Source organism: Heloderma suspectum, chromosome 3 (genome assembly GCF_057233095.1).
Source record: "Heloderma suspectum isolate Gila_16-S chromosome 3, 16-S_ref, whole genome shotgun sequence".
NCBI lineage: Eukaryota > Metazoa > Chordata > Lepidosauria > Squamata > Helodermatidae > Heloderma > Heloderma suspectum.
Genome location: NC_139460.1, coordinates 59114078 through 59140784, shown reverse-complemented (window position 1 = coordinate 59140784; position 26707 = coordinate 59114078). Strand labels below are relative to the sequence as shown.

Sequence of the window (26707 nt, the reverse complement as noted above, 5' to 3'; positions counted from 1 at the left end):
AGTGAGGCACATTTCATAATAAATGTCTCAGGGCAAACTCAGAACTAATTTGTGAAGATATTTTTTACTGTTGTAGTTCCTCTTAAAATCAAAGTCATAGGACTGTTAGGCAGTGCAAGATTTATAAGAGGTCTTAGGTAGAAATTTACAGCCAACATATTTGTGGTTCACGCATTACAAAATACAATTTCCTCCAAGGCCTCCAGGCTTGTAAATATGATCTAATAAAGTAGTTGATTTTTTGCATTTAGGACACCATTCAACCATCATTTCCAAGTGAGCATCGGCATTTTATTCCATGGTATTTTATGCAAATAAATTCAGTATAAGAGAACAGTGGGAAACTCAGAAATGACAGTAAAGCTTTTCTTTATAGAGTTCAGAGGTGGGGGAGGGAGCATCCAATGTGATCTCATCTCCGATAACTTTCCACAAATGGTCTGCATTTATGCTGAGAGACTGACAGAAATAAAATGCCTACCCACAAGGGAAATGATACTGTTTCTAACCGTCAAACTTAAAAGGAAAAATGGGAAGCTGGAACATACGCCATACAAGTTCTAAATAAAATCTTTATTTAGGCCTCAGAATGGGAGCTGAAATGTACATTTCTGGAAACCACAGAAAAATGATACTCAATCTGCAACAAGTTATTTTGCAAATGGCAGAATGATTGATTATATATGTAATTAAATAAGATGGTCTTTCAGTACTCCCCCCCTTCTCCTCAAATGTGAAATGGCAGCATACTTGCTATATCCTTAACTGCTTTCCTTAAGTTGGTGGTGGCTTTAATTATTTTAAACAGAAGAGCTGCAAAAGTCTGAAGGAGCACTGCCATAAAATGAAAAGGGAAATATTCAAAATATGAAAAGTGGGCAAGGATTAGTGGAGGAAGAGTGGTTTACATTGGAACAAACTGATATTTTCTATTATACTGCTTTGAGTTATTATCAACTTAAAAATCTAATTAGAAACAAATTTCACAATCTGGTTGAATGTATAAAGTTATCATTTCCAAAAGGCAGGTATGCAGGGGATAGGAGTTAGTTGTGTGTTGCAAAATTAATCTGCATGTGTACAGTCATAGGGCCACATTCAACCTACCAAGGACTTTCCCAACAAGGAGCGGGGAAAGGGGGCGCTCTTCTTCCCAACCTATTCCATTCCCATGAATTCTGCTGAAGGAATTCCAGTGAGTTTACTTAATATCTTTATTACAGGATTTTTGTTTCCCCTCATATACCAGAAGTCCTACTCCGTGCCACTTCTGGCTATACCATTTGTCATTCTCATCAGAAACTGAGACACTGGAGCTTTTTGTCCACCAAATGTTCCAGTACTGACACAAATCAGCCAGTTGAGTTTCTTCCATCATTTCTTCCAGGCCTGCCTCACCAAGTACTCTTCCAGAGCCAAGGTTACAGTTATAGTTATAACTTGGAGTTACACTTAAGAGCTGTTTCAGCCTGGGATCCTGTGGCCTAGGCAAGTACCCAAGTAAGTAGCTCTTCAGGCTTCTCTGGTTCCTGGGATCACATCTCCAAATAGGTTTCTTCCATTTCCTGCTCCCAGAACTAAAGGCGGTTCATGTTGCCACAGAGTGCAAAATGGAATTGCATGGGCTAGATGCCAAAGGCCTTAATGCATTAGATGCAACCCATGAGAAAATGTCTGGCAAGTATCTTTGTTAGAGGGCAGCTGGCCAGTTTAAAATTGACCAATGGGCTGCACTGAAGAAAAACTGGTGCAGCATCCACTTGTTTGGAACTTGTGCACAGCAATGTCATGCTGGCAGCACAACTGGATATTTACTTCTAAGAATCCACGCAATGCTTTATTTTCAAGGTGTTACAGAATCACTGTTGTGGTTGCCATGCCTTTAAGTATTCAAACTCATGTCATTAAATCACACCCTCTTGTATCACACTTTCTGTACCAAAAGACACGGGCAAGATCTTCCCATTTGGCAGCCTGTTTTCCTTCTCTGACAGCGTTTAAGTAACTTTGACCTTGTTTAAATAAATTGGGAGAAGGGTTGTTGTAGAAGTGCACCTGATTCCTAAAGGATCCTTAGCTGATGTCTGTTTAGCAAATTCTTCAAAGGAAGAAGATCTCACAACTAGGCCCGGCCCAAGACATTTGGCTGCTTGAGGCAAAAGAACGATGGCACCTCCTTCTATGTACAGAAGTGAACTGGACTAGCAGCTGAATTTTATTTCAAAACTGGCAATGGGACCATGTCCTCTGTTGTTCAGGGGCACTAGCTTCAAAGTGTAGGACAGGCTGTGTGACACACACAACTGGAGTATCTGGAGTACTGTGTCCAGTTCTGGGCACCACAGTTTAAGAAGGAACTGCATCCTAGAGTAATAAAGGAACTGGCAGAAGAACTCTCAGAACCGCTGTCCATTACCTTTGAGAAATCATGGAGGATGGGTGAAGTGTCAGATGACTGGAGGAGGGTTAATGTGGTCCCTATCTTCAAAAAGGGTAAAAAGGAGGAACCTGGGAACTACAGACCAGTCAGTCTGACATCAATCCCTGGGAAAATTCTGGAGCAGATGATAAAACAATCCATCTGGAACCACCTTGAAAACAATGCCATGATTACTCGAAGCCAACATGGATTTGTCAAAAACAAGTCCTGCCAGACTAATCTGATCTCATTTTTTGATCAAGTAACCTCCCTTGTGGACCATGGGAATGCTGTAGTCATCATATACCTCGACTTCAGCAAAGCTTTCGACAAAGTGCCCCATGATATCCTGATGAGCAAACTAGCTCAAAGTGGGCTAGATGAAACAACGATCCGGTGGATCCACAGTTGGCTACAGAATCGGACTCAAAGAGTGCTTATCAATGGGAACTTCTCAAACTGGGGAGAGGTAACAAGTGGGTTACCAACCCAGTAAGATCCCCTTCATGGATCACTGCCTTGTTGTGGCGAAGGGGCTTGCGTAACTCAGTGAAGCCATAAGCTATGCCGTGCAGGGCCACCCAAGACGGACAGGTCATGGCAGAGAGTTCTGACAAAATGTGGTCCACTGGAGAAGGAAATGGCAACCCACTCCAGTATTCTTGCCAAGAAAACCCCATGGAACGTATCACAAGGCTAAAAGAGATGACGCTGGAAGATGAGCCCCTCAGGTCGGAAGGTGTCCAATATGCTACTGGGGAAGAGCAGAGGGTATTTCCAAGTAGCGCCAGAAAGAGTGAAGCGGCTGGGCCAAAGCCGAAAGGACACTCAGCTGTGGATGTGTCTGGTGGTGAAAAGAAAATCCGATGCTGTAAAGAACAATATTGTTTAGGAACCTGGAATGTCAGATCAATGAATCAAGGTAAGCTGGAGGTGGTCAAACATGAGATGGCAAGATTGAACATCGACATCTTGGGAATCAGCGAACTCAAATGGACAGGCATGGGCGAATTTAATTCAGGTGACCATCATATCTACTATTGTGGGCAAGAATCCCTTAGAAGAAATGGAGTAGCACTCATCGTCAACAAAAGGGTGGGAAAAGCAGTACTGGGGTACAATCTTAAAAATGATAGAATGATCTCAGTACGAATCCAAGGCAAACCATTCAACATCACAGTAATTCAAGTCTATGCCCCAACCACTGAGGCCGAAGAAGCTGAGGTTGATCGGTTCTATGAAGACCTACAACACCTTCTAGAACTAACACCAAAAAAAGATGTCCTCTTCATCATAGGGGATTGGAATGCTAAAGTAGGAAGTCAAGAAATCACCGGGATAACAGGCAGGCATGGCCTTGGTGTACAAAATGAAGCAGGACAAAAGCTAATAGAGTTTTGCCAAGAGAACATGCTGATCATAGCAAACACTCTTTTCCAACAGCACAAGAGGCGACTCTACACATGGACGTCACCAGATGGTCAATATCGAAATCAGATTGATTATGTCCTTTGCAGCCAAAGATGGAGAAGCTCCATACAGTCAGTAAAAACAAGACCTGGAGCTGACTGTGGCTCAGATCATGAGCTGCTTCTTGCAAAATTTCGGCTTAAATTGAAGAACGTCGGGAAAACCACTAAACCGTTCAGGTATGACCTAAATCATATCCCTGATGAATATACAGCGGAGGTGAGGAATAGATTTCAGGGATTAGACCTGATAGACAGAGTGCCTGAGGAACTATGGACGGAGGTCCGTAACATTGTTCAGGAGGCAGCAACGAAATCCATCCCAAAGAAAAAGAAATGCAAGAAAGCAAAGTGGCTGTCTGATGAGGCTTTACAAGTAGCTCACGAAAGAAGGGAAGCGAAAAGTAAGGGAGAAAGGGGAAGATATAGCCAACTGAATGCAGAGTTCCAGAGAATAGCAAGGAGAGACAAGAAGGCCTTCTTAAATGAACAATGCAAAGAAATCGAGGAAAACAACAGAATGGGAAAGACTAGAGATCTCTTCAAGAAAATTGGAGATCTCAAGGGAACGTTTTGTGCAAAGACGGGCATGATAAAGGACAAAGAAGGCAGGGACCTAACAGAAGCAGATGAGATTAAGAAGAGGTGGAAAGAATACACAGAAGAACTATACAGGAAAGATCTGAATGTCCCTGATAACCATGATAGTGCGGTCACTGAACTTGAGCCGGACATCCTAGAGAGTGAAGTCAAGTGGGCCTTAGGAAGCATTAGTAACAACAAAGCTAGTGGAGATGACAGTATTCCAGCCGAGCTATTTAAAATCCTAAAAGATGATGCTGTTAAAGTGCTGCATTCAATATGCCAACAAATCTGGAACACTCAACAGTGGCCACAAGACTGGAAAAGGTCAGTTTACATTCCAATTCCAAAGAAGGGCTACGCCAAAGAGTGTTCAAACTACCGCACAATTGCGCTCATTTCACATGCCAGCAAGGTGATGCTCAAAATCCTACAAGCTAGGCTTCAGCAGTATGTGAACCGAGAACTACCGGAAGTACAAGCTGGGTTTAGAAGAGGCAGAGGAACTAGAGATCAAATCGCCAACATTCGCTGCATCATGGAGAAAGCAAGAGAATTCCAGAAAAACGTCTATTTCTGCTTCATTGACTACGCTAAAGCCTTTGATTGTGTGGATCACAACAAACTGTGGCAAATTCTTAAAGTGATGGGAGTACCAGACCACCTTACCTGTCTCCTGAGAAACCTGTATGAGGGTCAAGAAGCAACAGTCAGAACCAGACATGGAACAACCGATTGGTTCAAAATTGGGAAAGGAGTACGACAAGGCTGCATATTGTCACCCTGCTTATTTAACTTATATGCAGAGTACATCATGAGAAATGCCGGGTTGGATGAATCAGAGGTCGGAATTAAGATTGCTGGGAGAATTATCAACAACCTCCGATATGCAGACGATACCACCCTAATGGCAGAAAGCGAAGAGGATCTCAAGAGCCTCTTGTTGAGGGTGAAAGAGGAGAGTGCAAAAGCTGGTTTGAAACTCAACATTAAAAAAACGAAGATCATGGCATCTGGCCCCATCACTTCCTGGCATATAGAAGGGGAAGAAATGGAAGCAGTGACAGATTTTACTTTCTTGGGCTCCAAGATCACCGCAGACGGTGACTGTAGCCATGAAATTAAAAGACGCTTGCTCCTTGGGAGGAAAGCTATGGCCAACCTAGACAGCATAGTAAGAAGCAGAGACATCACCTTGCCGACAAAGGTCCGTCTAATCAAAGCTATGGTTTTCCCAGTAGTAATGTATGGCTGTGAGAGCTGGACTATAAGGAAGGCTGAGCGCCGAAGAATTGATGCTTTCGAACTGTGGTGCTGGAGAAGACTCTTACGAGTCCCCTGGACTGCAAGGAGGTCAAATCAGTCCATCCTAAAGGAAATCAACCCTGAGTGCTCATTGGAAGGACAGATAATGAAGCTGAAGCTCCAATATTTTGGCCACCTAATGCGAAGAGAAAACTCCCTGGAAAAGACCCTGATGCTGGGAAAGACTGAAGGCAAAAGGAGAAGGGGACGGCAGAGGATGAGATGGCTAGATAGCATCACGGATGCAATGAATATGAACTTGAGCACGCTCCAGGAGAGAGCGCAGGACAGGAAGGCCTGGCGTGCTATGGTCCATGGGGTCACGAAGAGTCGGACACGACTGAACGACTGAACAGCAACAACAAGTGGGTACCTCAGGGCTCAGTCCTGGGCCCAGTGCTCTTCAACATTTTTATTAATGACTTGGAGGAAGAGGTGCAGGGAATGCTGATCAAATTTGCAGATGACACAAAATTGGGCGGGATAGCTAATACTTTGGAAGACAGAAACAAAATTCAAAGTGATCTGGATAGACTGGAGCGCTGGGCAGAAAACAACAGAATGACATTTAATAGGGATAAATGCCAAGTTCTGCACCTAGGAAAAACAAACCAAATGCACACTTACAAGATGGGGGATACGTGGCTCAACAACATTACAAGCGAGAAGGATCTTGGAATTGTTGTCGATCACAAGCTGAAGATGAGCCAACAATGTGATGTGGCTGCAAAAAAGGCCAATGCTCTTTTGGGCTGCATTAATTGAAGCATAGCTTCCAAATCCTGGGAAGTACTAGTTCCCCTCTACTCAGCACTGGTTAGGCCTCATCTGGAGTACTGCGTCCAGTTCTGGGCATTACACTTTAAGAAGGATGCAGACAAACTGGAGTGGGTTCAGAGGAGGGCAACAAAGATGATCAGGGGACTGGAAACAAAGCCCTATGAAGAGAGACTGAAAGAACTGGGCATGTTTAGCCTTGAGAAGAGAAGACTGAGGGGAGATATGATAGCACTCTTCTAGTACTTGAAAGTTTGTCACAGAGAGGGAGGCCAGGATCTCTTCTCGATCATCCCAGAGTGCAGGACATGGAATAATGGGTTCAAGTTACAGGAAGCCAGATTCCGGCTGAACATCAGGACAAACTTCCTGACTGTTAGAGCAATGAGACAATGGAACCAATTACGTAGGGAGGTGGTGGGTTCTCCCACACTGGAGGCGTTCAAGATGAGGCTGGACAGCCATCTGTCAGGGATGCTCTGACTTGGATTCCTGCAATGAGCAGGGGGTTGGACTCGATGGCCTTGTAGGCCCCTTCCAACCCTACTATTCTATGATTCTATTATTTCAGCCACAATTCAGTTAAGCTCAAATGCTTGGATTTAAGACAATTTAGTGGGAAAGCAGATAGAAATGTCTATTCACTCCAGTGAGTTCATTAAAAAAAAAAAAAGTATCTCAATATCGGTAAGCATATATGCACAATGATTTGGGGGGGGAGGGTCTACATATCTCATGATATGTTAGCGATACATAGAGTATGAAATCACAGAGCTAGATGAAATAAGAGATTAAGATAAGAAGTAAACCTGCTTAAAGTTTGGACACAAAATGAGTAGTAAGGACAGATGCATTGCAACTTGCTTATTTTTGCTACACTTGACTACTTCATTGTAGAGTGTGTGTGTGTGTGTGTGTGTATGTGCACGCGCGCACGTGTGTGTGCATGCACACACACATACACCCCTCGCATCTATATACACACCCAGTGTATTAAACCTACACATTACTTTTTTATATGTCTAAAACATGGCACCACCAAGTCAACAAGTGTCTTAAGATGTATGGCAGGAGCCAACAGCTGTTCCACAAGCACAAATCTTCACTTACAGTGTTTTAGATAAGGAGGCAAATGAAATTATTGGTCAGTCAAGCCTCGAACTAGCTAACTGATAACTTGCACCACAATCCTATACATGTTGACTCAGAAGCACATCCCACTGAGTTCAGTGAGGTTTACATCCAGATAAATGTTGCAGCTTTGGACATAAAGTGGAAATAGGTTTTAATAAAATGCACCACCTTGTTGTGACTTTTTCATTTAAACCATTTTAAAACTTTTAAGACTAACTTCTTAACTCAAATGCAAAAATGTGCACCCTTGTATATATAGATCATTTTCCATTAAAAATATTTCAGTAATCCTTTTGGAAGAGAAATAATTACTTGTCAATGCTTAAAAAGAGATTTCCACTTCTTTTCCTTCTACACTGTTAAATATGCCTTTGATATCTGGCTTCTTTTAGATATTTCCAGAAAGCATTTAAATTCCCACCTAATATTTTGTCAATAATTTAAATCCATGATAAATGTCACATTAGGTTTAGGGGGGAAAATCAGAATATGTATTATGTTGTCCCCAGTCCAGAGATAGTTGTATTCGAGAAAGCATTGCATGTAGGGAAGGGCCTTGCACAGTATCTCAGGATGGTATATGGGGACAGACGTTCCCGTTCACATTGAGAGACTGATGGAAATCTTCATCTGCATTGTACTGGACCAATGGGGATCCCACAGGACTATTCACATGGGCATGGGCATACAGTCTGGCAGATCTTCAGCCACATCCACACATTGGTCAGCTTACCCACATACAGTAGTATGTAGTGTTGACCGTTCTACGCTTGCCTGACCAATGATTTGCCTCCTTTTGTAAAGTATCCTCAATGTTAAAACACATTAGCAGCTTGGTACTTTTGTACCCATTAAACATGTACTTTATCCATCATTAAAAGGGCTCTTATTGACCTTTCTCCAAGCCCTTTCTGTTATTAAATGGTAGTTATTAGAAGTTCAAACATGCCCTTAACATGATGATCATTGTGAGCATGGGAGCTGAGTGCTGATAGGCGGTAACAACATGAGGAAGTTAGGTGACGGAAAATGGAATTAAAATGTCATGAAGCCAGTCTAAAGCTCAGCTCTACATGCACCAGTGAACACCCAGAGCTCTTGCGTACGTACACGTGGAACTGGTGGACATGTGGTTTTCCCGATACCCTTCAACAGAGGAATCTGCTCTATCATTTTGTCCACAAAGAGCTGCATTTTCACTTCAAGTGAATATAGAATCCATGTGCTTATTGGAAGCCTGTGCCTGCAATTCAGCCACAGAAGCCAACACTCTTAGTTACATTCATCTAACAATGTACTGAATTGGAACTAAGGCAACTTCTCACATGAGTCAGTAAAGTGTGGTTTCCCCGTAATATTTTTTATCCTGTATGAATGTGCTCAGATCTGTATTATTGATTGAAGTGACTTGCTTTCCTCCCTCTCCATTCCACATCTGTACTGCTGTAATTTATGTGAATTGCAGTTAATAATCAGTTGCGTTATGCTTAATCAGCATATCAATAATATGCTCAGCAAAGACTAAGTGGCTCTCATTTCCCAGACCCTTTCACAAATTTGATTGATTGACAGTATGAAAATTGCACAAATGCAGGTGTTGGTGCAGGATATTATCTCTGTGGACTTTGCAATCAAGTATACGTAAATGTAGTTACTGCACTTTTTTAATAGTTCTGTTGCTCTGCTTTCTGGAGGGGCCCAAACTCCCAAATGGCTTGAATGAGCTTGACCAGATGATCATTGTATTACAAATGCGAACATTATAAATGTGTGGGGTAGTGGGGGGGGGGGATGAAACTATGTCATTCTTTGACGGTGATGATAATATTGAATCCAGGGTTAAACCACTGACATCAGAGAATTATCAAGTGGAACACAAATCTGTGAATACAGATGAGGGTAACTCATAAAATGAATATTCTGGAATATTCTGGATACCTGCAAATCAGGTCAGATAATCATAGTGAAAAATATCTAAAGAATCCAGAAGCAGCTGAAAACCTGTTTTTCCCCACTCTCCAGGATTAACCCGTTATATATAGCTCATACAAAATAATGAATTAGAAAGCCCTTCATTGGATGCCTTCTAAGGGGTGGGGGGGAAGCATTCTTTTAATTTACTTATAAAAGTAACCTGCCTCAGCATATTGGCACTTATGGGCTATGATGGAAATATATTGCTGTGTCTTGGAACTTGGCTGGCATCATACCAACATCCTCATTTGTGAGTCACAGCTTCGAGTGTAGCTCTATTAACTTTGGCTTGTAAATCACCTTAGCACTATTAGCAATGTTTCAATATGATGTGACATCTTTATTATAATGCTGAATATAAGTTTAAGTTCATATTTTAGCTAGGTTTCAGAGAGATGCAGATTCCTCAGAGTTTTAATTAATATAGTAGAAGTAAAGCACTATGAAAATATTGTCTTTCCTTCCCACCTCTTTTCACTTTTTTAGCAATACTCCCTTCTACAGCACCATTATTTAAGAATACAAGTATAGAAGAACAAGAACTATTCTATGCTTGAGCTTTAAACATACCAGACCACTCAGCTCCATTAAAATCTATGCACGTTTTGCTATTAAATTCAATAAGGGCTGGAGAGCACCCTATTCTTTCCCTTTCTTGGTACAACAAAACCTGGTATAAACAAACCTTGCTGAACACACGCAGCTCGTTATCCTATAACAGAATCAGTATGGGTCTAGAGATTTATTCTTAGCTCTGTTCCCCAAAGAAATGAGAACTGGTAGTTAGGAAAAGCATGCACAGCTAAAACTTACCCAGATCAACATAGCCTTCCAAAAACCTAGCCAAATTGCTGCATAGGCCTTTTTAATGGGTTAATATGTCATGTCTGTTTCTTACAACACTCATGATGCTCTGCTTCAAGCCCATGCCAGCTGCTCTCCCTCTTACTGCTTTAGGCACCTGGGGCAAGAGAGCCTCGACAGAAAGACCAACAGAGCAGGAGAGTGGAGCAAACATGCCTGCCAAAAGGGCCAAACTGAGCCTCTGCAAAGTAACACCAATACTCAGCTGGAGATTACCAAAAAGAGATGAGCTGAGAAAATGCAGAAGATTAGTCTCATTTGGCAGCATGGGGCAATCTCTACAAGGAAAATGTAGTATTCTCTTTCCTTATCCACTTCTGAAATTAGTAAAAAAAAAATTAAAAGAAAAAAATACTAAACCAATGTAGTAATTCTCCCCGTATCTATTTGTCTGTCACACAAAGGTCTCCCATCCAAACTGAGCTATTCCTCTCACTTCGCATTATCTGCACTAAAAACGTTTATCAATTTTGTACTGTCATGGCTTCCCGCAAAGAATCATGTAATATGGTAGGGATACTAAGCATTCTGTTAGAGACTACCCACTTGGAGAGAGGGAATTGGCTACTGAACCCTATCTCTAGTGTAGATATGTCCAGTGAGTGCCACATCTAACTCTTTGTTCATCCTTCTGATACTCCAGGCAGAAGATCCAGGAGACTACACCAGGACTGCCAGCTTCTACAAGAGACAGAACTCCTGCATCCTAAAAAACTCACACTACGACCGCTCTAAACACATGCCAAACTGGTTGTTTTTAGCCTCCACCATTTCTATGTCCCCTACTTCCCACAGTTCTTACCAGTTGCAAGAAAGCTGCAAGAAAGTGGAAATCTAATTCTTTGACAGTACTTAGGGTGAAATTACCATTACGTGACCATTTAACCTGTGGTGGCTGCTTAAAAACTCACCCCCATGCCACCGCTAACCACTTGACAATGCCATCATCTGTAGCCCCTTCTCTTCCACCTCAAAGAACAAAACAAAGCTGGCAATCTGATTCGGACTTGAGTCGGAACGAGCTTCGAGATGGAATTCGGAGAACTTCAGCAAGCTTAAGTTTTGCTGATTGGCACATCCCTAGTTGCAAACAAAAAAATCTGGAAGGCCACGAGTTGCCCACTCCTGCTTTATAAGATCACGTACTTGAAAACATCCCTATGCCAGCATCCCCCTGCACACAGAAACTTTACATGACATATTAGATGTCCACATTCAGGGAAAATATGTTGTACAGTACTTTAAATATATTGTACAATACTTCAGTGCATTCTGAATTGGTGCAATCCCACGGGAAGATTGCACTACGTAGTCCACTAAACATTTTAACCAGATCTCAAATCCATGAAAAGAGATGTTTCTTTACCACATATGAAAACTGAAAAGCTTAATCACACTAGAGAAAAGGCTTGACAACTAGCCTTCTCTGACATCGCATGCTCTGCGATCTAGAGATGCTTCCAGACAAGACTTTTATCATGCAATTTCCCTGCCTCATTCACGGAATTTTACAATGGGTCAGATGATGTCATCTTCCACTTGCAAGTGCAACCCTCCCATGTTTTTCCACTGCTTCTTCCGTCTTTTTTTCCATCCACAAAAAAATCCATTAGAGATTAAAAAATGAAATAGCCTTACAACGTGTTTTGATTGGTAGTACTAGGAGCTGTCCATCTGGAAGTATCTTTGTTAACACAGGAGCTGTCTTCCTTCATCAGAGCATCAAGAGGCCAGCCAAATGTCTCTAGGATGCTTACAAGCAACTGCCCACACTGTCCAGCCTCAACATTTGGTATTCTGAGATATACTGCTTTTCAGCATGGAGGTTCTTCCATTGACAGATCCACCCTTTCTGAATATATATATCCTCTTTTAAACTCATCTAACCCAGTGGTGATTGCCACATCTTCTGATAATGAATTCCTTACATCAGGGCCAAAGTATCATTTTAGGGAGGGATTTGGGGGAGCACCATTTTGGGGTCCCTCCTTCTATACACTTACCATGCTTCCATCCCATATATGCAATCTCATGAGTCATTAAAGAAAAGCTTCTGTTTTAATTCTGACGTATTTTATTTTCTTCATTTCTGAAATTACACAGTGGCCCAACCCAGGGCTTTTCTACCATGCCCCCAAACAGCCCTCCCTTTTTTCTTGTTTCCCTTTGGCTATTTTTGTATAACATAACATCCAACCTGAAGAATGTTCCTATGAAGCTTGCTGACCATTTTGTAATTTTAGGGATGGTCCTAATAAAGGTATTATCCTGTCAGTCTCTTAATTTTATTCTAATGAAGGGTTTGGTTAAACCCTTATTCTGAACTAGTAACTTGGATTTCCACACACACACACACACCCCAGTTCTGTTCTGGTTCAGGTTCATCAGAGAGAATTTAGATTCTGTTCCAGTTTGAGGAAAAATAAATATTAGACCCAGCTTTTGGTTCAGGTTCCGTTTGACTCCTTAGTTTAAAGTAGCTCTTGCTTCTATTGAGTTTGCAATGTGAATTTAAAACCTACATTGGCCAGAATGTTCATCCACGTGAAAAATGCCTCTTCTCTTCTGCCATAACCATAGATACAGTTTCACAGAAATCAGACAAGGGAGGTTCAAACATAACTTAAGCATCACATGTGAAATTCCCTGTATGTTTTTGAAATACATGTTATGTAAACAGTAAATTCTCTAACGACAACTTAAACAGTTACTATAATTTTTAATACAGTTGAAAGGGACATTTATAACACATGAATAATATTTGAATTATAGAGCACATGCAAATATGGATGCTTGCAAGCATGTGCTTTAAGAAGTAGAATGTATTTTTAAAGGGCACACACACACACTTTAACCACCAACTGGAAACTCTAGTGAGCCTTGTCTCTAGCTTGGTGTTCTCTGAAGAGGGAAAAATGGTTAAACAGTACCCTAATCTATAGCACCATTTTCCCATTTTACAGCCTAATGAACTTACCCCATGTGATGGGTAAGAGATCCAGCCCAGCTCTCCTTGAATTGCTTTTGAATCCAACAGATTAACTGTGAAAAGAAGACAAAATGAAGAGGAATAAGTCTGTTTACCTCTGCTCAGTTAGCCTCTACAAGTGACAGGTCCTTGCAAAGGAATTGGTTTGGTTTTCAGTTAAAGTATCAGAAGTACAGAAGCAGCAAAGCTTTCAAAGCAAAACAATGCAATCGATCCATTTCCAGGTTAATTTCAGCAAGGGTGAAAATAAAACAGTTCTTATCAGCTTCACACATGCCAGTTTTTCCCCCTCACCTAACATGTCTGAAACTTGGTTCAATGAGCACAAGTAAATACACAGGTGAGACATGCAACAATATTCAAATTGTAGTTTAAAAGAGAGTTTTTAATTTGCAACTATAATGTGACATATATAATAATTAATACTGGCCCCAGGCTTTGCCTTTCTACTTTCTACCTAATTCATTTATGCATATCTTGAGATGCTGCATGGTATATGGATTAGACAGGTTCTTTAAAACACACACACACACCCTGAAACTTCAAGTAAAGTTTTTAAATATGAATTTTCTTTCCTAGATAACCTCAAGCCTTTTAACAGTCTTCTGATCTTCCATCAGGAAAGACCAGATCTGGTATTTTGAAGCATGTTTGAAGTGTAAATTGCAAATTCAATTAAGTACCTTTTGAAACTCTGGAATTAATGTTGAAAACAGATCCAGTAAAATCTACATTTGGCCAATGCCTGCTAAAAAAAATGATGTGTCTGCAATTTCTCACAATAAGCATATTGACCTGATTGCTGTTGAATGATCACATGATTCCATAAATTGCTTGTTCATTTTTCAATGGACAAAAAATAATTGTGATAGTTTCCAGATTGGCACAAAGTAATAAGAATTATTAATACATAAATAAGAATATTGTATCTTTGTATGCAAAGATTTAATATTATCCTCTAATATTTCCGTTTTAGAGCCAAGCTTTAGAACCATCATGAATATAATTGGAATGACAACTCTCATTCTACAGCAATTGAACTGTTAGAATCCTATCATAATGGGTAAACTAATGCTCTCTCAACACAGAGTTACAAAATAAATGTTTCTCCCTAAATTATTATCTCTTAAGGAATAAGTCAACTAAAATGAGGAATTTCCTTTACAGCTACATATTTTAACTAATCATATTTTAATTAATTATGTACTGAACTTGTAATGTTTTTAAACACACAAAGAAGAAATACAACATAATTATTGAAAGTAAATTCTAAAGACATAAAAAATGACTGCATATGCTATAAATCCTATAGCTTGTACAATATTCAGAATTCCATTCATATATTTGTATGCACAGAAATACACTTTCAACGAATCTCAAGATCATTTTCAAGGGTCAGAAACCTTTTAAATGGAGAAGTGAATAAAATTTCAAGAAATTCCTAAAAATGGTAAAACAAAAGATCTGTGGATCTGATCAAAGTTAATTACTTAAAGAGCTTCTGTGTACTGAAAGCATTTTATATTGGCTTTGATATTCCAGCGCAGAGGCCAGGGGGAGAAATCTCCAGTACTGAAGAAATATACCAAAAATATGACTTAAGTGAAAGAGCAGAATTATCTCTCTAACCCACTGTTAAGGAGTAGCTCAGTTAATTAGTTTTCCCTAGTAACATTTTATAATCTAAATATTTTGCCTAATAGACCTTACATTTGTGTCAAGGGAATTCCAGGATCCCATTCCTATCACCTTCCATAAAACTCAACACACAACAATCTTGGTAGTACAATTAGATTAGTTTTCCCAACAATCTCAATGGAGTTTTCAAAGGCACATAAGAGGAAATGATTGATATAAATGGACACTGTGTCACAACATGATCCATCATTGTATGAAGTATCTGAGGAAAAGGCTGTTCACGTAAATACAAAGTTTAGGGGCAACAGTGGATTAACTAGAAAAAGATGTAGCTTAAGTATTTGTTGGCTAAACAAACATTTTTACAAGCAATTAATACTGGGTTAAGAAAAATAGCAAATGACAGAATACAGAAAGGCTACTGACCCACATAATTAAATATTTGTGTAAGTTAGTGTTGTATTTTATTACACAAAAAATATAAAGGGAGACTGCAACAATTATACACCTTTATACAATACATTTTGAACAGGTAACAACACCAAGGAGATGATGACATATAATTCATTATGATATTAAGTTATTTAAGGCTGCAATCCTATACACCTTTACCTGGGAGTAAGTTCCACTGAACTCAACAGGACTTACTTCTGAGTAGACATGCCTAGGTGTGCACTACATATTACTTACATAGTTAAATATTTTCATTAGCTTTAACAAATCTATGGGAGATGTTGCGATAAGAAAACATTCTAGTTTTGCAAAGGTGATCCAATTAACTTTTAAAATATTACCGACATTGAAAGTGGGCAGACCTGGTGTTTCATAAGAGTAACAACGTAAAATGCACTGAATGCATCCTATGAAATATTCACAACCTAAGTAATGCCTTTGTCACATGTACTGTAATTGACTAAATTATGAAAGATTCTAAAACTTGCCAAACATTATACTTAGTCCTGAAATTAAATTCACAAAAAGATACCAACCTATAAAAAGTTTTCTTACTCAGAATAACTTGGGGGTGGGGGAATGTATACCAAAATTGTTAAAATACTGCCTCAATGCCTAGAAAAGGTGACCTTTGGAACACTCATAGAACATTAAACTTTGGTTACTTGTAGAAATATCTGAAAATGTTATTTGTTTTGTTTTACTATATCTCTCGCCCTGAAATAGTTAAGGTATTTCCACACCAGATAAAAGGCTGACATTTCACACACGCTTACTCCGAGATGTCTTAATTACTGTAGAAGTTTGAAAATTGAACGTTTAATACTCCTCTAATTTGGCACCCAGCAGTATATCATGTTTATGTTATAAGAGAAGCCAGGACTACAGCACAAAACACATAGTTCCTTCTATTTCCAATATTTAGGCTGTGAGTGTAGCCAAAATGGCATCACTCAAGCACAAGAGGGAGGAACCAACAAGCTTAAGGGAGCCCCAAGAAAAAAATTATTTAGGTAAAAAATGCTAAAGAATGACCCTCCAAAAAAGTCTGATGATGACTGTGCATGCTCAGTGGCCACATGATACTGACTGACAGTGATGGGGGAGAACAAAAAACAAGGAGTGGGGGAATGGAATGGAGTGCTGGAATCCTAAAAAGCAGCACTCCACATGGCAAAGTTTTGGTGCAGCTCCCTCTTGTACTAAATGGAATGTTAGTTGTGATGATCAGGCATGGAGTGCAGTGGGACAAGGAGGATTTTCAGTGCCACACCTACATTTTCAGAATGCATGCTCTATTTCAGGGGGGCCCAACCTCTTTTGACTCGTAGGCACATCTGGGAATTTGAGAAACTGCTGTGGGTGCCACCAGAAAATGGCTCCCACAGAGGATGTGTCTAGTCACATAATGGCTGCCATGGGGGCCTGGCTAATCAAAAGTGAGCTAAAGAGGTGTGGGGGTGGGGAGAGAAATAGTGAAGCTCGGAGGGAGGGGAAAATAAAAAGGCAAAGGCATAGAGGGGCATGAACAAGCAAGGCTAGATGCTAGAAAGAGAGAGAAAGGAGACTGCCCTAATGCTTTCCAAGACTTTTCTTAAAACAATTTTTAAAAGGGGCAGAGAGAGGAGAGCTTTGTGGGCACCGTTGGAGGTCACCATGAGTGCTATGGTGCCTGCAGGCACCGCATTGGGAATCCCTGCTCTATTTCTTACTACAAAATCAAAGACTGATGAAATACAAAACATAGTGGTCTAAAGCCTATAGATAATGCTTGTACAGGATAACATGATGCAGGATATGTGGAATCACCTAAATACAGCTATTGTTACATTACATTTAGTTAGTGTTTTTCAAAATGTGCAGTGAAAAACAGTACAAGAGTAGTAAAGCAGTTCATCTTGGTTAATCCTAGAACAATGCAGCAGAATATAAGTGTCAACGCTGAAACTTAGAGCCCAACAAATTCACTGCAGAGCCCTACAAAAATGAGTTAAGCTAGAATTCTGTTCACTTACTTGGGGGAAAGTCCCACTGAAATCAGTAGGACTTATTTCTGAGTAAACATGAACAGGATTGGGCGGCATGATTTGCAAATCCCAGCAAAGAAAATAACCTGGCTCCCTTCCCATCACAGAATTTTAAAAAACAGGTTTGCCCGCAGCACAGCACGCCATCACTATTTATGGCCCATTGCACCATACCAACAACATTGCCTATTATTAACGTGTTCTTTTCTAAGAGTTCTGCTTCCAGTTTGGCTACTGCGGGCTCTGCAGTAGCCAACTTTACCATTTAAGAGAACCCATAATGAGCTGCCTCAGTACAGGTTTATGCCATGTCAGAAGGATGAGTCTCATTTTGGAACTTGAAATAGAAACACAGCACACATGACTGAAAAGTGAAAACCTGTGTAAGTTATTTACGGCATTTCAGTCCAAACCACAGAACAAACAAGACCTCTGTTATTAGGAACTGCTAAGCAGTGTACCAAAGACTGCTTATTCAGGTACTTAACTGGAATTTCGAGCCATTTCTGAGTTTTCACAAAGAGAATTAGGTGAAACTTCAGACACGTTCATAAAATTGTAGTATCAGAATGCAACAAAAGGCTATCTCACCTGTCACAAGGCAGGGAGCAGACGTCTTCCACAGTGAGTAGCCCAGTTCAGATGTAACAGGAAACTATGATTTCCTGCTATGTGAATGAACCACAGGGAGCCCTGGGCTTGTACCCTCACTCTTTCTCCTCTTTCACAACCATAAGGAAATTAGAAGCATCCCTTCCCATTTTTAAACAAACCACAGTTCCCTGCTGGCACAGCTCCTCTCCACCGCTAGGAGAGTGGTTCCATCCCATCTTAACTGCCCACCCACCCACCAAACAGATTTTGTGGTTGGGATTGTTCTGTTAATTTGGATCCAAAGTTATTTTAAAAAACTAGGAACTTAAACCAAACTCTTTTGGCCACGTAGCCCTGTAGAGTTAGGGCCAAAGTAGGCATGATATTGATCACCTCCTTTTTAAAAGGAAAAGAAACACTAATTAACAGCCTCATATTTTGAAGTTTGGGAAAGTTAACCATTTTGCCATGTCCTGCAATCTAAATCTTCCCCTTTCCAATGCTATTAGTTCCTTGATAAAAATATGTGGGTACCTGTGTGTTTTCCCGTCATAACAGCAACATGCAGGGGGAGGGATGATTTAGATTAAGGCAAAAGGAGAAGGGGACGGCAGAGCATGAGATGGCTAGATAGCATCACCGATGCAATGAATATGAACTTGAGCACACTCCAGGAGAGAGCGCAGGACAGGAAGGCCTGGCGTGCTATGGTCCATGGGGTCATGAAGAGTCGGACATGACTTAACGACTGAACAACAACAACAACAACAACAACAACAACAAGTCAAAAGACTTAAAATTCCTGCCCTGGCCCCACTTTCCCAACCTTTAAAGCAGCTTCATGAGGCTGCTTATTGTTATTGTTTTTACTGAAAACTTGGGGAGTTTGATCACACATCTCACATCTAGTTTGGCCCTTATAGCAGCTTAGAAACAAAATATATTTTTGTTCATCTCTCTCAATACACATACAAGAATACACACACACACACACACATCCAAAAGGTCAGCTAGGCAAAACTTGGTAATATGTTAAATGAACTACTAGATTTGTGTATCTCTAAAAAATAGCTGCTCAAGGTTCAATCTAGATCAAGAACATGGGGTTGGGCCGGGAAAGGTGTTTAACCCTCCTCCTGTGCTATTTTCCCAACAAAATAACCCTCTCAGAAACTACTAATTGTCTCAGAAGGGAAGCTGCTATTTCTGCCTATAGCTGCTTCCCTACCAGAGCAGATGGGCTCGGTGATCATGGATCTAAATGCTTGAGATAACTTGACTTTGGAATCTCTACCAGGTCCAGCAGAACTTTCATAATAATCAAATCAATACATGACTAACAGTGCAATCCTACACATTTCTATTCAGAGATAGATGCCATTGAATTCAGTGGCAGTTACTCTCAGGCAAGTTTGTATAGGATTGTGTCCTACTTGTGCAATTTATAATCCTCTGAAAACAAGTATTTTTCCCTGTTGTTCTTTCTCACATAAAAAAGTATTTAACGCCACCTGCTCAATGATTGTTTTAAAATATTTTAAGTGTAGATTTTAACATATTTGCTTGTAATAAATTAGGATTTCATTTAAAACTTTCATTTCTAAAAAGTTACTATAACTGGTTTTTTTTAAGTTTTATTTATTTATTTTTTAAAGATGTATTGGAACGTTAATCTAGCTTGGATTCTGTGGGATTTTTACCTAACTCATATGTTACATATTTAAAATTTGCCCTGAAGCAGGATAGGATGAGATAAAAATCTAAATGAGTAAAAGCAAACCATAGAGTTCACTCTTGTTTAAGTTCCTTCTGATGATTAACTTTTCAGTCGTGTAATACAAAAAAGTTGACAACAGTCAAACGTTAAGAATTCCTTTTTAGTGCAGAAAAAAATCAAGATGTTCACTGAGAAGATATGTTATTTTTAATCGCCAAGCACATTTGTCAAGGTGCAGGGGAGGTCAAATACCTATTTGGTTTCTTTCGTTAAAGAACTAACTGTTAATTTGGAAGCTAAATCCATAAGCTAAATTGCGTTATGGAAAAAATGCTAACAAAGGGGAAAACTGAGTTTTGCTATCCAAGACAAAAAAAATGAAGATACCCATAATTGAAACATGTCATGCAAATCTGGGAAGCCCAGAAGGCACTTTGAGGCCAAAATCCTGCCAGGCTTTGGTTTTGGGGTGGGACAACGTGGAGACTACTCACAAGCTGATATACAGTTATAGACCGCATGGGCCAGCTTGCACCCAGTGTCTTTGATACATTCACTCAATAATGCAATCAAAGCTGAGTGTTTGCTCCTTTTAAGGCAACTCGCTATTCGTGTACATAAAAGAGAGTTAGAGGTTCAGCAATTCACAGTTGCACCTACACTGTGATTTTCAGAAGTATACCCACCAAGAGACAGTTTAGGACTTTGCGATTCTGAAGACACATCTCTTCCTCACCATGCCTAGCCACCCACCAAGAACCAGCTGCATCCGTACATAAAAAAATAGAGAGAGCGGGGGAGACATTATCCTGAATGTTATCCAGTACTATAGAAATTCTTGCGAAAACAGTTCTATACCATGCTTTTAATCTTACAGGGATAGCTAATGCAGCATCACTGAATTACCACCTTTAAAGAAAAAGAAGCTAACAGAAGACCGACCCAAGTCTCCAATCTTCACCTTTGTGTACAAACCTGCATTCAAAACAGGCAGGTGTTCATGTAACATATTGAACAACAAAAAATGGACCATAATCCATCTTCAAATTACTGGAGGATTTCTGCCGAGTACAGCTATTTCTGCTGAGTACAGCTGCGTATAGCTCCAGGTCTCCATCTTTGTTTCCTTTCCTTCCCAGCAAACCACAGTGCAGGGAATATGTCGATTTAGCCTGTCCAACATCCCGTATTATAATGCACATCCCATATTATAGAAGACCACATTTCCACAGCCTTATTATTGAAATTAGAACTGGTAATCCAAATGTCAGGGGTGAGGAGGTGCAGAAAATAACATGTTCTAGACCATGTAGACTGTTCATGGCTCTTAATCCATTGACAGCAAAAAGTTGAAACTCATTTTTGTCATGAGCTCTGGACTATTTTAAGCAAGTTCAAGAAGCATGAAGAATTTTGGGGGCTCTGAGATGCTTCTAGCCTTCTGGCAGATTGGGATGGGTGGAAAGGAGGACAAATCCAATTTGCTTTCACCTAGGCTGCATAGCTGAAAATCAGTCAAGGAAAAGCATCAATGCCACAAGATCGTTGTCTATTTCCTATAAAGTCTGAGATAAAACCTATTTGCAGAGAGGGTTTGTAACCTTTTCTGAATATAAGGAACTAATCCTGCATCCAGAAAATCAGGCAATGAATTACAGTGATTAAAATGTAAAATAAAAGTGGCTTGCATCTTAAGCATGCTAGCACTATAGTGAAAACTTCAAAGCATCCTCCCAGCTATATGCATGGTTCTTCCACATGTGTGTATGCATTTCAGTGACACAGATCATGCACAAACCCTAGGAACAGCTACTCAGAATCTTGTACATTCTTTCCCTCTTCCTTCCCCACATATCTGTTATTTTGTTTTGTGTATGTAGGAATGCAGAAGGAAATGTGTTTTAATTCAGAAGCCTTAGGCCATAAGTAGTAAGAAAATGTGGTACAGCACAAAAAACAAGCAAATGGTAGTAATCTATTATACAAGAAAGTTAAGAATTGTTTATGAATTCTGTATTAACTCATCTTCAGAATTACTGTCATTAAATTGTAATGGCCCAATTACATTCAGATATCTAGCTACCTAACAAACATTTATTTTACAGAAATGCATTTCAGTAGGTGAAATGTCAACATGTCATGTAAAAACTGACTTGCTATACACATGCTGATCAGATCTGTTACTTTGGTGGCAACCCTCCTGGTTAATATTCATAAAGTGCTGATATCTATTTTTTTCCTAACAGCAGAAAAAAGACAGACAGCTCAACAAGCAAACAAGATGGCAGTCAATTACCATAGCAGCTTACAAATATTTGACCACAGAGATCAACGAAATGGTATTCTGCCTTTGTCTGGGACTCACCTGTCTAGTCTCATTCCCTGACCCAGAAAGCACACCCACCATCCTATGCCAACTCTTGTACTTCCATATGAATTATCTGGCAGTCTTACAAACAATTCACTGGGAGAACGGTTAACACAAAGTTACCACAACAGTACATTAATGTGTCATTGCCCATGGAAATAACTGACTTGGATCAGTCAAAGGGTAACGCGGTTCCTACAGCTGCCTACTTCCACAGCCCTCTTACCCACCAAGAGCAGCTTTAACTCAATGAAGCAATTTCCTTTCGCCTCAGGAGCTGCAACTGAAGTAGATAACCTTGATGGTAAGAGTCTCCTTTCATATGTCCTTGCAGAACTGGGCCCAAGTTAAAGGATAGTTGAGAAATGTGAACTCCATAGCACAAGAAAGCCATAAGCAAAGATTTCCAAAGGGGCAGCCATCGTAGTCTGTTGCAGCAAAAACAACGAAGTGTCTTGTGGCAAGTTAAAGACTAACAATCATTCTGGCATAGGTTTTGGGCAGTGTCCATGAAAGATTATGCCAAAATAATTTGTAAGTCTTTCAGGACGCAATCCTATGGGTTGCACTCCGGATAGACAGAGGGCTCCAAGTTCAGAATCCTCCGCCTATCCTGTGCCCTGCCGGCAAGAGCCAAGCAGGGAGGGAGGAGGACGGAAGCGATTTTGCCTCCGTTCCTCCATTTAAAATGCAGAAAGCAGCTAGACGAGACCCTGAACCCATTTAGCTGACTTACCTTTCAACGGGTAGGGAGGGACTGCAGAATCCACAGAATACTGCGTATCGTGGCCTCTCCTCTCCTCTCCCCTCCCCTCCCCCCAGGACACCGCCTCTTCAACTTCTCTTATGAGGTTTCCGTTGTGACCTTGTAAGAGAAGCTTTCCGCAGTGGCTGGGAAGGAGGAGAGAGTGGGGAAGGGAAGATCCATGACCAGATCTCCTCCTGTGCTCCTAGCTTGGTCTGTCTATGGGTGCAGAGGAGGTGGTCTGCAGCTTCCAATGGCATCCCAGACAGTGTCTAAGGGCCGCAGGATTGCTCTCTAAGGTGCCACAAGACTCTTTGTTGTTTTTCCATAAGCAACGAGTTCTACCAGAGCAACATTTTTCCAAACAATGAGAATGAATGTCAGAAATGTATCTAAATCATTATTTTCACTACCAAACTGACATTGCTTCTCAATAGTGTTGTCAGATGGTCCTTTTTCTAAGAGCTACGAGAGTACTCTGTTCCCATTATACCCAAGTGTCTTTTACTTCCATGTTTCCATAGTGTTAACAGTTGTTCCTTAACTCAAAGATTCCAAATGTAAAATGCCCCCTTGTGTTGAACATATGATCTGGGAACTTCACACAAAAGTTTAAAAAATGCCACATTTGCCTGTAATAGAATGTCTGATTTGGACAGATAAAGATGTGAAGTAAAGAGAAATCCCTATTTCATAAGTGTAGATGAGTGCATTTCGAGCCTCATACTGCAAGGCTGTTATCTGGCTGTTCTTAACACCATAAAGCACAGAATACTTGTTCTTCAGACTCAACCGTCTTTCCAAATAGCTAGACATGAGCAATCTCCTTCTCCACTAGGATATAAGGCACCAGCAGCTGGAACAGTAGAGTCAGTTGGAACACTAACGGCAGAAAGAATGAGGAGTCTCAGCAAATTCCCCCCCCCCAGCCACCCCGCACCTGTTGCCTTTATTTCAACACTTCACCTACCCTTCCCACTCTTTCTACCCCCTCTTCTCCCATTTATGAGAAAATATTTTCACGGCTCTGCTTAATCAAAGTCAGGACAATTTCTTGGCAAACCTGAAGTACAAAAATCCAGTACTGCTTTCAAGCACTGAAATAAAGCAGGAGGGGGAGGGAGGTGAACATAACGAATGGCCCAATCCCGTGCAAGATGAACTTGCTGAACCACAAGCACGTAGAGTGGGAACACTCAGAACTGAGTTGATTTCATGCCTGAGACTTCGGTAGGAGGTAGGTGGTTTTTCAACCAGCTTGAGTGCTAGGAGTCCAGGACAGGGAAACATGAAAACAACTGAAGCACCAGGACCTAGTGCAATTGCTTTCTTCAAGAAATGTATTTCCTTTATACATACTTTTGAACCCATCCAATCTCAGAAATTCTGCTTTGGTACCAACAGCCTTAAAAGCATACCAAATATCCCAATTTAAATGATTCAAAACCATGTAAAATCCATTGCCATCATGAATTCCCTTATGCCACATTGAATAAGGTCTTACGAAACATCTGAACCTTGCTTAGCTTCAACATACATTGATAGCTACAATAATGTCCCAAACCCCTACTTCATGTTATCTCTTGTGGTTTTAGATGTCCACTGGGGGAGTATTGGATTCTTCATAAAATACTCCTCACACCTTTTTTAAGCATTTCAGTTAGAAAAGAACTTCCCTAGAACTTTCTCCTGAACATGCTAGTTTTCTATGTAGCATGCAGTATTTTATGTACAGCAGCACTCAAAGTATTTTGAAACCCCACCTTTAAAATGTAATAGTACAGCCAACTAACAGATACATCACAAAGGTCTTGTGTTCCTCTCTTTTACCTCTTGTAAACAGTTCAGATGATGTCAGCAGCCAACATGTGTTATTGTTTTTAATCTGCTCACACAAGCAATCTACATGTGAGAAGCATAACACCAGGATCCCAAATTCACACATGTGATCATACTTTTTCAGCCATGAAGAGAAAAATGGCATTGGTAGTACATAGTTATCTACTAACATTAAAACTAAAGTATTATCAGATTCAGATTCTGTTTTAGGAATCAGTATGAAGCAATCCTAAAAACCTGGGCCCAGGTCTTGCTCTGGTGTTTGAGAAACCATGGCCTAGGACACATTCTTTTCTTTCTTATACAGAAAACTCAGTTTAAGTGTCTGCTAACACTTGAAGTTATTTACAGTGCAATCCTATATGTCTACTCAGAAGTTAGTCCCATTGAGTTCAATGGGTCTTACTCCCAGGTAATTGGGAATAGGACTGCACTGTTTTACCCTTCCGGTGTAAAGTTAGAGAAGATTACAATTGTAGATTATGCCTTAAAACATATAGGCACATGTTGTTTGATACTCTAACATGTTTTTGTATAGCCAGTACATGATTGTCCAAATCTAAATATATTTAATCAGACTTTATGAATTTGTGTCTATGATATTAATATGGTGTCGAAAGAAGAAACCAGAATGTGATGCTATAAACCTCCAAAATGAATAATTTCACCTTCCGATAATTTCAGTGCAGAAGTAGTCTGAGACATTCAGTTGTTCCAGAAAAGAAAATTAATAGTTTTACTGAAGTACTTTTCATAGAATCATAGAATAGTAGGGTTGGAAGGGGCCTACAAGGCCATCGAGTCCAACCCCCTGCTCAATGCAGGAATCCAAGTCAGAGCATCCCTGACAGATGGCTGTCCAGCTTCATCGTGAATGCCTCCAGTGTGGGAAAGCCGACCACCTCCCTAGGTAATTGGTTCCATTGTCGTATTGCTCTAACCGTCAGGAAGTTTTTCCTGATGTTCATCTGGAATCTGGCTTCCTGTAACTTGAGCCCATTATTCTGTGATTTTAGGTATTTTATTGCCTCTAACTTAATTGCATTGCACATTGTTCTGTTTTTAAATACCAGAAGAAAATACTCTTGTTTTTTGCCACTTTGGGAGCATTCTTTGCCCCCTTGCTCTTTTCAGTTAGGCTTTTCAGAAATTCAAATACCATCATTATTATCCAGTAGAAGAAGACTGTGTCTGAGAGATGAGAACCATTTGAATTTGATCGTTGAGATCCCATGTCTGACTCCTTATCCATGCAAATTATTTTGCAAGACACAATGAGTGGTCCCCACACCTCCTAGGTTGATATCCAAATTAATGGGAAATTCTCTAATCACAATTGTGCACACACACACATGCTCGTGCTCTTGCTCTCTCGCTCTGTCTCTTTGGAAGTTATTCCAGTCTGGCTCTAATACTGGGCATACCTAACATGAGCAGTTTATAATGGCTTTGAAAATAGGTGAGCATCTCTTTGGAAGCCAAAACCTTAAGGCTTATGTGAGACGAAGAAGGAGTAAGGGATCCCAATAGTGCTAACAAGCTGATGGAATAGGTATTAAATAATAACAAATGAACTCCCTCCCAACAATGAGGGAGTGAGGGGAGGCCTGAGAAGCTGGGGCATGGGAAGAAAGAGAAAGTTACAGAACTTTCTTAAAACTTCCACTGTTGAACATGGTGGTCTTAAACAGCCAGATGTCCACAGATGCAGTTTTCCAATAGGCCTCATTATGGCATCAAAGAGTCTTGGGGCATCTTAAAGACTAACAAATATATTATGGCATAACCTTTCATGGACTAGAGTCAACTTTAT

At 40.3% G+C, this 26707-nt stretch overlaps 1 protein-coding gene across 1 annotated transcript in view; it reads right to left on the bottom strand.

Moving 5' to 3' along the window:
- The window catches only part of EPHA3 (EPH receptor A3), a 357009-nt gene that overhangs the window by 318812 nt on the left and 11490 nt on the right, over positions 1–26707 (bottom strand). The window contains exon 2 of the mRNA XM_084843389.1: positions 13502–13566. Coding sequence (XP_084699515.1) covers positions 13502–13566 — 65 coding nt within the window. The remainder of the gene's footprint in view (positions 1–13501; positions 13567–26707) is intronic.